Source organism: Callionymus lyra, chromosome 10 (genome assembly GCF_982586985.1).
Source record: "Callionymus lyra chromosome 10, fCalLyr1.hap1.1, whole genome shotgun sequence".
Taxonomy (NCBI): domain Eukaryota; kingdom Metazoa; phylum Chordata; class Actinopteri; order Syngnathiformes; family Callionymidae; genus Callionymus; species Callionymus lyra.
Window position 1 is genome coordinate 7,294,681 of NC_141827.1, and position 14,926 is coordinate 7,309,606.

General features: G+C 47.7%; 2 protein-coding genes across 3 annotated transcripts in view; one reads left to right on the forward strand and one right to left on the reverse strand.

Annotated features, from left to right (window-relative positions):
* Positions 1 to 3,580, forward strand: part of LOC148070079 (dedicator of cytokinesis protein 3-like) — a 39,075-nt gene extending 35,495 nt beyond the window's left edge. For both annotated transcript variants that reach the window (XM_087801640.1, XM_087801639.1), the window contains 6 exons: positions 527 to 605; positions 660 to 778; positions 844 to 931; positions 998 to 1,117; positions 1,278 to 1,363; positions 2,111 to 3,580. In XM_087801640.1, the coding sequence (XP_087657766.1) occupies positions 527 to 605; positions 660 to 778; positions 844 to 931; positions 998 to 1,117; positions 1,278 to 1,363; positions 2,111 to 2,515 (897 nt within the window). In that variant the 3' untranslated portion in view covers positions 2,516 to 3,580. The remainder of the gene's footprint in view (positions 1 to 526; positions 606 to 659; positions 779 to 843; positions 932 to 997; positions 1,118 to 1,277; positions 1,364 to 2,110) is intronic.
* Positions 3,581 to 6,296: 2,716 nt separating this feature from the next.
* Positions 6,297 to 12,632, reverse strand: rbpjl (recombination signal binding protein for immunoglobulin kappa J region-like). Its single transcript, XM_087800999.1, has 10 exons — positions 12,409 to 12,632; positions 12,279 to 12,349; positions 11,412 to 11,521; positions 9,318 to 9,492; positions 9,118 to 9,255; positions 8,777 to 8,889; positions 7,666 to 7,806; positions 7,451 to 7,600; positions 7,290 to 7,393; positions 6,297 to 6,579 (listed from the first exon to the last, which is right to left on the reverse strand). Exons 1-10 carry the CDS (start codon positions 12,630 to 12,632, stop codon positions 6,297 to 6,299), a joined length of 1,509 nt encoding a protein of 502 aa, XP_087657125.1.
* Positions 12,633 to 14,926: the final 2,294 nt, after the last annotated feature.

Genomic DNA, 14,926 nt, shown 5'->3' on the forward strand with positions numbered 1-14,926 from the left:
ACTCATGTATGACTCAGACATTGACTCATGTATGACTCAGACATCGACTCATGTATGACTCGGACATTGATTCATGTATGACTCGGACATTGATTCATGTATGACTCGGACATTGATTCATGTATGACTCAGACATTGACTCCTGTATGACTCAGACATTGACTCATGTATGACTCAGACATCGACTCCTGTATGACTCAGACATCGACTCCTGTATGACTCAGACATAGACTCATGTATGACTCAGACATTGACTCTTGTATGACTCAGACATCGATTCATGTATGACTCAGACATTGACCCATGTATGACTCAGACATTGACTCATGTATGACTCAGACATCGATTCATGTATGACTCAGACAACAACAAATATTGACTCATATATGACTCAGGTGACGACTCATAAAGGGTGAATCACACAATGAGAGTCAAACCATGACTCATGTAACTCAAACGTTCTCATTCAGTCAATGAATCACACGACAGAGTTCAAGGGTCGTTCTCACATGACCCTGTTGTGCAGGTGAGCCCGTCGTCCTCCAGCCTCGGCTCCACCCACTCGGCTCCGTCCCAGATGAGCTCGGCTCCGCCCACCATCAGAGGTAAACAGCGTCGACAGGTAGGTTAGCACCAGGGCTGACGTGTCGTCTCCACAGTCGGTTCCCCGTCTCTGCCCGACAAGTATCGACACAACAGGGAGACCCTGATGCTGCTGCCCCCCCACAGAGATCGCCCCAGCAGCGCCATGTACCCCAACATCCTGGACACCGCACAGGTGCTGCAGCAGACATGAGCACCACCAGTTGTTTGTGTGGTAGTTGATGAGTGTTGTTGTTGTAGGTGAGCCACCTGCAGAGGGCGCTCTTCCACCAGGTGACCGGACCCTCTAAACCCTGCAGCGACCCAAACCTGTCCGTGGCTGAGAAAGGTAGCGAAACCACAACATCTCTGACCGGCCGCCACTTCACGATGTCTTCTCTTGCGCCCCCTACAGTCCTGACGGCGCCCAGCAGCTGGAGCCTGGACAGCAGCGCCAGAGACGTCGTCCCCTTCCTGTCCTCACACGCCAGCAGCATCATCGCGCCGCCGGTCCCTCCACGCAACCCCCCCCACGGTACCTCAGACCAGTGCTGCAGTACTGCGCCCCCTTCGGTTCAGACGCTCTGAAGTGTTTCTCTGAGTCTTCCTGCTGTCCCTGTCTCCCTCTGTCACACTCTCTGCTCCTCCGCCTCCTCCCCCTCTCTCAGACACTCCTGCTCTGTCTCCCCCTGTAGGACAACACCTGTCGATGCACTTTGATGCTTTCCACCACCAGGTCAGCGACCTCCCTCCAGCTCTCCCCGCGCGCTCCTTAAAGAAGGTATCCCTGATCCTCGTCCTCACCTCCTCCTTACTCCCCCTCTTCCTCACCTCCTCTACCTTCTCTCTCTCTCTCCTCCTCTTCCTCACTCTTCCTCACCTCCTCCTCACTCCTCCTTCCTCACCTCGTCCTCTCCCTTCCCTCTCTCACTCCTCTTCCTCACTCATCCTCACCTCCTCCTCACTCCTCCTCTTCCTCACTCCTCCTCTCATTTAGTCCTCCTCTTTTCTCCCACACTCCTCCTTACTACATTTCACTCATCTACCTCTACTCCTCAACTCCCTCCCTTTTCCTCCTTCCTTTGACTCCTTTCGCTCCTCCTCCTCTTCCTCACTCCCCCTCACCTGCTTTTCTCCTTTAGTCCTCCTCTTTTCTCCCACACTCCTCCTTAATACCTTTCACTCCTCTACCTCTACTCCTCAACTCCCTCCCTTTTCCTCCTTCCTTCGATTCCTTTCGCTCCTCCTCCTCTTCCTCACTCCTCCTCACCTCCTCCTTTCCTTTAGTCCTCCTCTTTCTCTCCCACACTCCTCCTTACTACCTTTCACTCCTCTACCTCCACTACTCATCTCCCTCCCTGTTCCTCCTTCCTTAGACTCCCTTCGCTCCTCCTCCTCTTCCTCTCCTCCTTCTCTTCTCTGCGTGTCTCATGTCTGCTGACCCTTATATGAAGATGATGAGGATCGATAAACAGTAACTTTATTGATGACTCTGCAGGATTCTAATGTGTCTCTGGTGTCCCTGCAGGGGGCGCTGCAGCCTATACCTGCCTCACCCACCAGTCCGCTCTCCCTCCTGGGTGGCAGTAGCTCCACTCTGTCGGGCAGCTCGGGGTTCTCCTCCCTCAGCGAGAGCAACTTCTGCCCCACCTCCTCCAGCGACGGCCCAGCGGACCGGGACGACCCGGAATCTCCATATCAGCCGGTCAACCCGTCCGGGCCGGACATCATCATGACCCCCCTCTACTACCACCACCTCATCCCCACCCACCTGCCCCACCTCCACGAGCCGCCCACTCTACCCCCCAAACCTCCCCTGAGGGAGGAGCCGACCCCTCGCCCCGGACCTCGGATCTCCCAACCCATCATCGGGTCCGCCAAGGAGGAGCAGGCCAAGGTGGCGTGGAGTCACGGCGTCGGCGAGGAGTTCTGAACACGTTCATGACTTCAGTCGACTGACCAAGTCCTCGTGGATGCGGGAGTCTGCCGCCCCCTGCTGCCCGGAGGTCAGACTGAAGAACTCCTAAACTAGCATGTCGCCCGCTAATGCTAACAGGTCCTTCTGAGCTGCTGGACTTCAGAAGGTTTGCGTTCAGGTGCAAGATCCAGATCCAGCCAATCAGCACTTAAAACCCAAGACCCTCAAGACTGTGGTTCTGACTTGACCTAGCATGGCGGGTCAAAGACCCTCTCATGTGGTCACGTGACTATTTTTCTTCATGGTAATGACAGCACAATCTGACCACAGCCACAGTAGCACTGGACGACCACCAGGGGGAGCCACAACAGAAACTATATCATGCCCCGCAGCTCGTCTGGTCTTGAAGCGTTGATGTGGTGATTGAAGACCCTCACTGACCCACAAGTGTCTGACCTTCCACCTTTGTGTTTTTATGCCCTTGAATATGTTTACATGTTTTTCTGCGACGTAACAAAAGAAACTAGCAATTGTATAGAAGTATATAAGTGTCATCAGAATATTCACAGTTAAAACTAACATTTGAAACTTTGTTTTTATTGAAATGTTGTTTTTTCTTAAGGGCTTGGATTTTTTTTAAAAATTAGAACTTATTGAAAGGTTGCGTTTTTACACAGAGTTTGATAAACTAATTCATATAATTCAAAAGCACTTTTTATTTGTATTTTATATTTTTTATCTTAAATTCAATATAAGAAATGTTGGCACAATTATACCAAACAGTTATTTATCACAATATTAAACTCTATGTGTAATAAAAGTCATTCATTTAAAAAAAAAAAAAATCTAATTCAATGATTTAAATCACTACAGAATTACAACAAAATATGTGCACATTTGAAATATTAAATGAAACACACAATATTCTGCCGTCACTGATATACTTCCATAGGCTCCGTTCACTGTTTTTGTTGGTAGTGACACAAACATCCTGAAGCACTTTTGTGTTTGTCTCTCTGAGTGTGTTTGTTTCAACACATTCTTCACTGAACTGTCAACAATTAAACCTTTTTGAGCTTCCGTCGTCTTCGCTTCCACGTGTCATAATCAACGTGACCACAAGGTGGAGTCCTTGAGTTGAGTCGCAGGAATTTGAACGCGTGATAGGAGACTAAAGTTTCTTTTCTATTCAAACTTAATCTATGCTTTTCATTTTTCATTCCCTAAAAATGCTTAAATTAAAAAAATAAAATAAAAAGGTCATGTCATTTATGAAGTGAAAAGGGTTTAAAAGTCGTTTTTTTTTATAAATAATTTTGAAACCAATTTTTATTTTAGTGAAAAACGTTTTGAACTTGTTTTATAATTCAAGTGCAAATAGTTTAAGATGATTTTTTTGTGTTTAAGTGAAACAAGTTTCTTTATTTACTTTATTTTGTGAAAATATTGTTTAATGAATATATTTTTGGATTTGAACATTTTTATATAATTATTTTGATTGAAGCTACTTATTTTAAAACCTTTTTTAATCAATACGACTTCCTTCATGACTGTGTGATCTTCGGGTCATGTGACGCGTGTTAGAGGTCGTCTGTGAAGGTGATTGACTCTGTTCAAGGTCACAGGTCACAGGTCATTGACGCTCTGACGCAAGAAACGCTGAGTCAGTTATGCGCGACGTCGCCCCCTTCTGTCCTGTCGACACTGGACGGTGAACCTGGAAGCGGGTCCGGACCTGACAGGAGTGACGGGTCTGATGTCTCATCCGACACACAAGCGCTTGTTCCTCTGTCAGTCGGACTTTTGTTCCAGCTGGTTCTGATCTCTGGTCATTAACATTCCGCCCGAGGTCCGGTCCGTTTGTTCTGAGACGGATTCCTCAGCGACGTCTCCTGTCAGCAGCACAGCTGGAGGCGCAGAGGAGCCGCTCCCGGGGCCAGGAACCTCCAGACCCGGAGATTAAAGACTTTTTCCCAGGTCCATAAACAGGGTCCAGGACTCACAATGGTCTCATCAGACTGAAGGACTCCTAGGGTCACAACAGGACTTGTGTGAGTGAGTGGGGGAGGGGGGTACAGAGGTTCTGGCCATGAATGAAGTGGTGTTCCTGCGTCGGAGTGAAGAATGGCTCCTTTCATTGGAACGTCTTTCCTCAGCCACTCGGGCATCAGTGTTCGGGTCACGTGAGACTGGGTTTGAAGTCCGAGCCTATGGGGTCCAGGGTCCAGGTCCTGCAGGAAACACGTTTGTGTTGTTATTGGTGAGTCGGACCCGGACCTGAAGAGGAACCAAGGCCAGGTCACGGTACTGATCCCAGTCCAAATCTCATCATTTCTTCGACTTCTGAGGGTGATGAGATGTTCCCAGACCAGAGAGCAGACCAGGATCTTCTCACTTGACACTGACTTGTGAGTCACGAGTCGTGACCCTCGAGTGTCGCCATCGACTGTTAAACCGTAAAGCGAGTGACGTTAAAGACCGGTTCCAGGACTCGGTGCCAGCTCAGGTGACTCTGTGTCAGCTGATCCACAGAAGAATGTCTGCAGCCGGGAGGTCCGGTCACGCACCTGCCACCAAGTCTCGCCTCACTAGTCTAGACCACAATTCGGGTTTTGTTCCGCGGAGCCTAAACTGATCCTCAACGTTCGACTTCTAAGTCATGAACGTTACAAAATCAAACATCTGTTCAAGTTTGAAAAATGTCTTTAAATTCCAAACCTCACATGGTCCCAGTTACAGCAGCATGTACACATCAGAAGCTAATGTAGTTCAGGTGCTAACATAGCTCAAGTGCTAATGTAGCTCAAGTGCTAACATAGCTCAATTGCTAATGTAGCTCAAGTGCTAATGTAGCTCAAGTGCTAATGTGGCTCAAGTGCTAATGTAGATGAAGTGCTAATGTGGCTCAAGTGCTAACATAGCTCAAATACTAATGCAGCTCAAGTGTTAATGTAGCTCAAATGCTAATGTAGCTCAAATGCTAACATAGCTCAAGTGCTAATGTAGCTCAAGTACTAACGTTGCTCAAGTGCTAATGTTGCTCACGGGCTAACGTAACTGAAGTGCTAACATTACAGAGCTAAAAGGATTTTTGTAGCTGATAGATGATAATCTAAATGAAATGCTACTGTAGCTGAAGTGCTAATGTAAATGAAATGCTACTGTAGCTGATGAGCTAGTGTAAATAAAATTCTACTGTGGTGGATGTGCTAATGTTTTAAAAATTCTATTGTAGCGGATGTGCTAATGTAAATGAAATGCTACTGTAGCTGATGTGCTAATGTAAATGGAATGCTACTGTAGCTGAGGTGCTAAAACAAATGAAATGCTACTGTAGCTGATGCCCTAATGTAAATGAAATGGTACTGTAGCGTATGTGCTAAAATAAATGAAATGCTACACTAGTTGATGTGCTAATGTAAATGAAATGGTACTGTAGCTTATGTGCTAATGTAAATTAAATGCTACTGTAGCTGATGTGCTAATGTAAATGGAATGCTACTGTGGCTGATGTGCTAATGTAAATGAAATGCTACACTAGTTGATGTGCTAATGTAAATGAAATGCTACACTAGTTGATGTGCTAATGTAAATGAAATGCTACACTAGTTGATGTGCTAATGTAAATGAAATGCTACACTAGTTGATGTGCTAATGTAAATGAAATGCTACACTAGTTGATGTGCACTTATATCTGGTGATATTGTTGACAGTATAAACCAATGAAATTGTGTCCTGAGAAGAGACGACTAGCGTGTTGCTAGCATGTTGCTAGCGATGTGCTAGCGTAGTCAGTCTAGCTCTGCATGAAGAGATGGTAGTTCGCTCGGGTGAACTCCTGGTGGATGGTCTCCAGCAGGACGTCGTCCTCTCGCTCTCCCCCCCTCGCCTCCTCAGTACTTGGGGCGGCCCGAGGTCCTGGTGGCTGCAGCTCCGGCGTGAAGGTGAAGCTGTAGGTCGTCCGGTAGATCAGACCGTCCACACGGATCAGGGTCAGCGGCACAGTCAGGACGTGACGCAGTGTGTGGCAGCTGAAGGCCGACACATCAGGGACCACACAGAGCAGGGACCTGGAGGACCTGGAGACACCAACACTGACGATGAAGATGATGAAGATAATGAAGAGGATGACCACATGAAAAACAGAACTCAAGGTTGGAGGTGGTCATAATGTTAAACTGTCAGCAGACTCGACAGTCAGACTAAGCGGGTCCTGCGGTCAACAGGAAAACCAGAAGCCGCAGAGACCTTGAATGGTCTTTTGTGGACCTGAGCAGGTCTGGACCTCCAGTGGGGGATCAGGTTCCTAATTGGCTGCAGCTTCTGGCACAAGCAGGTCTTTGTGGACTATCTGAGGATCCCGGAGCCCGATCCAGCAGATTCGGCACATCCTGACGCAAGCCAAAGTCCTGGTCCGTCACCCTGTCGTTCAGATCTTCAGAGACTGGTTCTGGTTCTATTCAGGTTCCCTCTAGATATTTTATATATGTATATATATGGTGTCTTTATTTGAACTGCAACTGGTACCAGCTGTGCAGCCGGGTCTAAATGACTCACCAGGAGGTCTCCAATAAAAAGGTTACCAGACTAAGACCCTCGTAAATGTCCCAGGAAGCCCCCCCCTAGCGATGTGCCACCACTGACCCAGGTCCAGCTTGTGACCCAGAGCAGATCCTGACTCAGATCCAAACCCAGCCCCAAGACTCAGACGGGAACCAGAAAGATTAATTTGGACTTTCCCAAAAGGACGTCTAGGCCTTGAGGACCTCCTCCGTCTCTCTGGACTCACTTGAACAGGGTCTCAGCTTCACAGTTGCCGAACCAGACGGACAGGTGAGGAGTGAAGTTCTCCCCGACCACCTCCAGCGTGGCCACGTGTCCTCCTCCGCTCACCTGAGACGACACCGGGGTCAACATGGTCTGTGTCAAGGTTCGTCGAGTCCAACTGACCTCCAGACCGGACACCACGGGGAAGGGGCTGACGGGGGTCTGGATGCAGGTGGGCCCCTGGTTGAAGGTGAATTCCACCGCTTCCACCCCGATGATGGTCCAGCAGGAGCCGTCGTTCAGTACCGCCCGGCCCGGTTCTCTGGACGCGGCCTGGAGGGGGACACAAGGAGGGTCAAGGGTCGGAGGAGGAGGAGGACGAGGAGAAGAAGTCTGACCTGGTGACGGACGATGCTGTCGTTGCTCAGACACAGGTAAACCCCGGGAGCGTCCCTGAACTCGAGGGCGCACTTGTGCAGCTGTGAAACGGGCTCGTCCACGTCCAGGACGGCGTGTTGCTTGTTGACCTTGCGGATCACCTGCCGACGGAGCAGGACGTCAGTGAGGAGGTGCAGACGCACTAACACCTGGATCCCTCAGCACAGGAAACCCGTCTTCGCCGCAGCAGAGGAAGCGACTCAGCGAGTCTGTGGGAGGCCAGAAGACCCCCAAGGGCTGACTCGGCACTCCGGAGTCCGACTCCAGATGTTCCCACCGAGTCTCTGGAGTCATTTGAAAGACTTCTATCCTCCGTCCGAGTCAAACCATCTGAGTGACTCGGGTCGGCAGACGAGTCTTCTGGCGTCTCAATGACGAGCCTCGAACACCTGATGTCACTTCCTCTTCCTGTATTCAAGAAGTGGGCGGAGTCTGACAAGAAGTGAAACCTGGTCAAGAGTCTGAGGGACTCACTCTATATGAGTCACAGTGACTCACTCATCTGTGACTCAACCCGTTCTTGTTGGTTAGCGACTGAGCGCCCCCTGCTGTCCACAGTTTTACTACATATATAAAAAAAATAACAAATTGTTTGAATCAAGAGTTAACACTACAGTTAATTGGCATAACAAGTTTAAATTTGTGTGTCAGAGTTTGTATCTGTGGGTTTGCATGTGTGTGTAAGTTATTCTCTGCGTGCGTGTGTGTCTGAATGAGTGTGTTGTGTGCTTGTGTGTGTGTCTGAGAGAGCATGTACACGTGTATGTGCGTGATTGATTGCACGTGTATGTGTGTGTCTGAGTGCGCGTGTGTGTGCCTACATGAGAGAGTGTCAAGGTGTGTAAGTGTGTGTGAGTGTGTGCATTTGAGTGTGTATGTCTGAGAGAGTGTGTGTTTGTGCATTTGTGCGTGGGCATGTGTGTGTGTGTTTGAGTGTGGATGTGTCTATGTGTGTGTGTGTGTGAGTGAGTGCATTTGTGTGCATGCAAATGTTTGTGTCTAGTGTGTGCATGTGTCTGAGAGAGTGTGAGCTTGTGTATGTGTGCGAGTGTGTGTACATGAGTGTGTTACCAGCGGCGGCAGAGCGACTCCTGACTCGGTACACACTAACTGGACCACACAGCCGTAGCAGATGAAACCTTCACTCAGCACAAAGTTTTCTTGATCCTCACGCTGGCCCGGCACTAAAAACACACACACACACACACAGACACACACACACACTGGAGTTTGGGTTTGGTGGGAGCAGAGTAGTCAGTAGTCACGGTGGTCAGTCCGGCGGTGGGAGGTCTGAAGTTGTGTGTTAAACAAACAAGCTGCCGACTCGTCTCTGAGTGTGCGTGTCTGTGTGTGTCTGTGCGTGTCTGTGTGTGTCTGTGTGTGTGATGATGGCGGTCGCAGAGGTGGGTCACCTAGCGTGATGGCGAGCGGCGTCCAGTGTCTGGAGCTGGCGACGAAGGCGTGCTGGTGCACCGACAGGTACCTGGTGCTGACCGTCTGCGAGCGCAGGCGGTTGAACAGAGCGACCCTGGAGCCGGACGAGATGCAGACTGGACACCAGGGGGAGTTTGTGAGTCACGGGTCCGGTCCAGGCCCGGTGGCGTGCACTCACGGTCAGCGTTCTTCATGGACTGTCTCTTCTGCGAGGGTTTGGAGATGACCTTGATCAGCCGGCTCTGGAACGTCCCGACTTCCTGTCGACTTCCCAGGAAGAGCTGCAGCAGCAGACGGAAGTGTTTCCTCTTGTCCTGGTCCGAGATGAACAGGGACTTGGAGCAGGCGAAGACCTGCAGACACACAACTACACACGTGAACACAAACTCACTTCAACATGTGTGCTCTACGTGGTGAACGCACACACTCAAACATGAACACAAACTTTGATGAACGCACACACTCAAACATGAACACAAATGAACACAAACTTTGATAAACGCACACACTCAAACATGAACACACATGAATACAAACCCTGATGAACGCACACTCTCAAACATGAACACACACTTTGATGAATGCACACACTCAAACATGAACACACATGAATACAAACTTTGATGAACGCACACACTCAAACATGAACACACACTTTGATGAACGCACACACTCAAACATGAACACACATGAATACAAACTTTGATGAACGCACACACTCAAACATGAACACACACTTTGATGAACGCACACACTCAAACATGAACACACATGAATACAAACTTTGATGAACGCACACACTCAAACATGAACACACACTTTGATGAACGCACACACTCAAACATGAACACACATGAATACAAACCCTGATGAACGCACACTCTCAAACATGAACACACACTTTGATGAATGCACACACTCAAACATGAACACACATGAATACAAACTTTGATGAACGCACACACTCAAACATGAACACACACTTTGATGAACGCACACACTCAAACATGAACACACATGAATACAAACTTTGATGAACGCACACACTCAAACATGAACACACACTTTGACGAACGCACACACTCAAACATGAACACACATGAATACAAACCCTGATGAACGCACACTCTCAAACATGAACACACACTTTGACGAACGCACACACTCAAACATGAACACACATGAATACAAACCCTGATGAACGCACACTCTCAAACATGAACACACACTTTTATGAATGCACACACTCAAACATGAACACACATGAATACAAACTTTGATGAACGCACACACTCAAACATGAACACACACAAACACAAATATTCACACACACGGAAAAAAAAACTCACATGAACATATAAACAGAGACACAGTCACACACAGTCACACTAACACACAAATAAATACAACCTAAGATGAACACACATAAACACATGAAAACACACAGTCACACATGAACGAACACACACACACTCACAAACCGACAGACACACTGAAACATGAACTTCATAAAAATACACACACAGACTCATTCACACAAACACAAACTCACGCACACACACACACACACACACACACACACACACACACAGTCAGAATGTTTGTCAGGTCAACAGTGTAGTAAAGTTCGTCTGGACAAACACATTTGTGTGACTTTCTCACACACTCACAACAAAGGTGGATCACATGACCTGCCCCTCCTCCACCCACTGTGTTCATCCGTTCACCTCCATCATGGAGCCCCCCCCCCCCCTCCTGTCAATCATCCAGATTCATTAAGTCGGCACAAACACTGGTTCTGGTCCAGACAGGAGCCATTAGAGCTTGGTTCTGGTCCAGTACACGCACAAGGATCAACACTCGGCACTGGACTTGGCTGTGGATGGTCAGACTTCACAGGCGGGCCGGTCCAACTGGGCCGCAGCCAAGCTGGTCACGTAGCACCAGATTAGCTTCTGGACCCGTCACAGGTTCTTCAGCTGGACTTGGCTGATGCTCGCGTTCCACGAATACCAGGCTTCGCAGCAGGTGAATATGAGCCGCGGCACAGCGACCTCTAGTGGTCACAGAGCAGAGTGGGACAGGACAAGAACCCCCACAAAGGGGGCCTGGATGAGGCGGCTTAAGAAGAGTAGAAGACCAAACTAATGTTTCTACTGTAGCCATGAGTGTGTCATCTGTGCTAACTCTTAGCTGATGCTAACCTCCATCAGCCCAGGGTTCAGGACCCGTCAGAGGGAGGACAACATCATGGGCTCTAGACTCTTCTCACCCGAGAGTCCGGCTGCTCGTCGAACACCAGCTTGAAGGACTCAGACCTGGACTGACCACTGCTGTCCAGACACATGTAGCCCGAGACTCGCTGGACCAGGTCACCTGACGCTGGTGAAGAAATACAAGCAGGTCAAGATGTTACGTTGATGATGCTGAAGGTGACGATTTATTTGAAGATGATGAAGATCAGGATGATGATAATGATGATAATGATGATAATGAAGAAGGTGATGATGATGATGATGATGAATGATGATTTATTTGAAGATGATGAAGATCAGGATGATGATAATGATGATAATGATGACAATGATGAAGGTGATGATGATGATGATGATGAATGATGATTTATTTGAAGATGATGAAGATCAGGATGAAAAAGGTGATGATGATGATGATGATGATGTTGATGATGATGAAAGTGATGATGAATAAGAAGATGATGATGAAGATGAAGATGAAGATGAAGATGAAGATGAAGGTGATGAAGATGTTGATGATAAAGATGATGATGAGGATGATGATGAGAATGAGGATGAAGATGAGGAAGAGGATGTTCATGATGAAGATGATGATGATGATGAAGAGGATGTTCATGATAAGGATAAAGATGATGACGATGTTGATGATGATGAAGATGATGATATTGATGATGATGATGATGATGATGATGATGATGATGATGATGATGATGATGATGATGATGATGATGATGATGATGAAGATGAAGATGATGATGGTGAAGAAGATGATGTTCATGATGAAGATGATGATGATGATGATGTTCATGATGAAGATGAAGATGATGTTCATGATGAAGATGAAGATGAAGATGTAGATGAAGATGATGGTGATGAAGACTCACCTGTCAGGTGATCCTGTGAGATCCTCCAGCCAGGACCTCTGATGTAGACACATGGAGGAGGACAGAAGAACCTGCAGAGCAGATCCACACTGAGCTGCAGCGGTTGCCGTGACGATGACCAGCCACTTACCGCTTCTCGTTGCCGTACGACTTCTGCGCCACTTTGGCGTGAAGGATCACGACCGTCTGGTCCTCATGACCTCCTCGCCTGGGGTCTCTGCTGCCCCCAAAATCAGTGTGAGGCCTCCTGTTGGACCAGAACCAGAACCATCCATCAATGACTTGAAGCTGAACAAAGTTGACAGAACCAGAACCAGCTGATGTGACCGGTGCACACCAGAACCTACTCTCCATGGTGCAGGGTTTACACCTGCCTGTTGGGGGGCTGGTCAGTCACCCGGGTGCCAGTGTGGACTCATTTAGACCCTCACAGGTCAGAGGTCAGAGGTCCCAAGTCCATGACCCTCCGGTATGTCACACTGGGACACAGACTGAGGGTGTGAGGAAGAAGAGTCGTCAGTGACTCAATCATTCATCTGAGGGACACCAGGAGGTTCCTGCATCAGAGTGGACCACCTTGTCCAGATCCTCACCAGTGACATTTGATTTCCCATGATACCTTGGATGGTCACGTGACTCGAACCCTGGGTCACGTGACCGCCTCGGACCGACGGTCCAGAAGTCAAGTTGTTCTCCAGAAACAAAGGCCTCAGTGTGACTCACACACGCAGGAGAGGATGAGTGATGGTGTGAGAGGGAAGGATCCCTGACGTGAGTCCAGAACTGAGGCGGGACACAGAACCAGATCCAGTATTTCCTCTCACCCGGGCGGTCAGATCTGCTTCCTGTACGTCCTCAGAGAGACTCAGTGAAAGCTGCTCTGTCTTTGTACCTGTGAGTGTGTGTGTGTGTGTGTGTGTGTCTGTGAGTGTGTGAGTGTGTGTGTGTGTGTGTGTGTGTGTGTGTGTGTGTGTGTGTCTGTGAGTGTGTGGGGGTGTGTGTGTGTGTGTGTGTGTGTCTGTGAGTGTGTGAGTGTGTGTGTGTGTGTGTGTCTGTGAGTGTGTGAGTGTGTGTGTGAGTGTGTGTGTGTGTGAGTGTGTGAGTGTGTGTGTGTGTGTGTGTGTGTGTGTGTCTGTGTGAGTGTGTGTGTGTGTGTGTGTGTGTGTGTGTGTGTGTGTGTGTGTGTGTGTGTGTGTGTGTGTGTGTGTGTGTCTGTGTGAGTGTGTGAGAGTATGTGTGTGTGAGAGTGTGTGAGTGTGTGTGTGGGGGTGTGTGTGTGTGTGTGTGAGTGAGTGTGTGTCTTTGTACCGGTGAGTGAGTGTGAGTGTGTCTTTGTACCTGTGAGTGAGTGGGGGTGTGTCTGTATCAGTGTGTGTGTATGAGCGAGTGTGGGTGAGTCTGAGAGTGTGTGTGAGGGAGTGACTGTGTGTGTTTGTACTTTTCAGTGTGTGTGTGTGTGTGTGTGTGTGTGTGTGTTTGAGAGAGAGTGTGTGTGGTAGTGTGTGTTTGAGAGTGTATGAGAATGTGTATTTGTGTGTGGGAGGGTGTCTGTGAGTGTGAGAGAGTGTGTATTTGTGTGTGTGTGTATGAGAATGAGTGTGTCTTATTGTACCTGTGAGTGTTTGTGGGAGTAAGAGTGTATGAAAGTGTGTATTTGTATGTGAGAATTTTTGTAAGGGGAAGAGTTTGTATTTGTGTGTGAGAGCGTCTGTGAGTGTGAGAGTGTGGGTCTGAAAGTGTGTGTGTGAAAGTGCGTATGTGTGTGTTAATGTGTGGGTCTGTGAGTATCTATGAATGAGTATATCTGTGTATGTGTGTCTGTGAGTGTGTTTATGTAAGTGTGTGTCTGTGAGTATACCTGTATGTATGTAAGTGTGAGAATGTGCGTCTCTGAGTGTGTATGTGTTAGCTTTAGAGTGTGTATGTGTGCATATATGAGTGTTAGGGTGTGTGTCTCTGAAGTGTGTTTTTGAGTATGAGAGAATGTCTTTGAGTGTGTATTTGTAAGAGAGTTTTTATCGTTGTGTAAGTGTGTGTATGTGAGTGTGTTAATGTTAGTGTGTGTATGTGAGTGTGTATATCCGATTACAAAAGTCTGTATGAGAGTGTGTTAATGTTAGTGTGTTAATCTGAGTGTGTATGTGCTTGAGTATATCTAATTGCAAGACTGTGTACGTGCGTGTGTTAATGTGAGTGAGTGTATGTGAGTGTGTATATCTCATTGCAAGAGTGTGTATGTGAGTGTGTTAATGTTAGTGTGTCAATGTGAGAGAGTGTACGTGAGTGTGTTAATGTTAGTGTGTCAATGTAAAAGAGTGTACGTGAGTGTGTATCTCCATTTCAAGAGTGTGTATGTGAGTGTGTTAATGTGAGTGAGTGTATGTGAGTGTGTATATCTCATTGCAAGAGTGTGTATGTGAGTGTGTTAATGTGAGAGACTGTATGTGAGTGTGTATATCTAATTGCAAGAGTGTGTATGTGAGTGTGTTAATGTGAGTGAGTGTATGTGAGTGTGTATATCTCATTGCAAGAGTGTGTATGTGAGTGTGTTAATGTGAGTGATTGTATGTGAGTGTGTATATCTCATTGCAAGAGTGTGTATGTGAGTGTGTTAATGTGAGAGACTGTATGTGAGTGTGTATATCTAA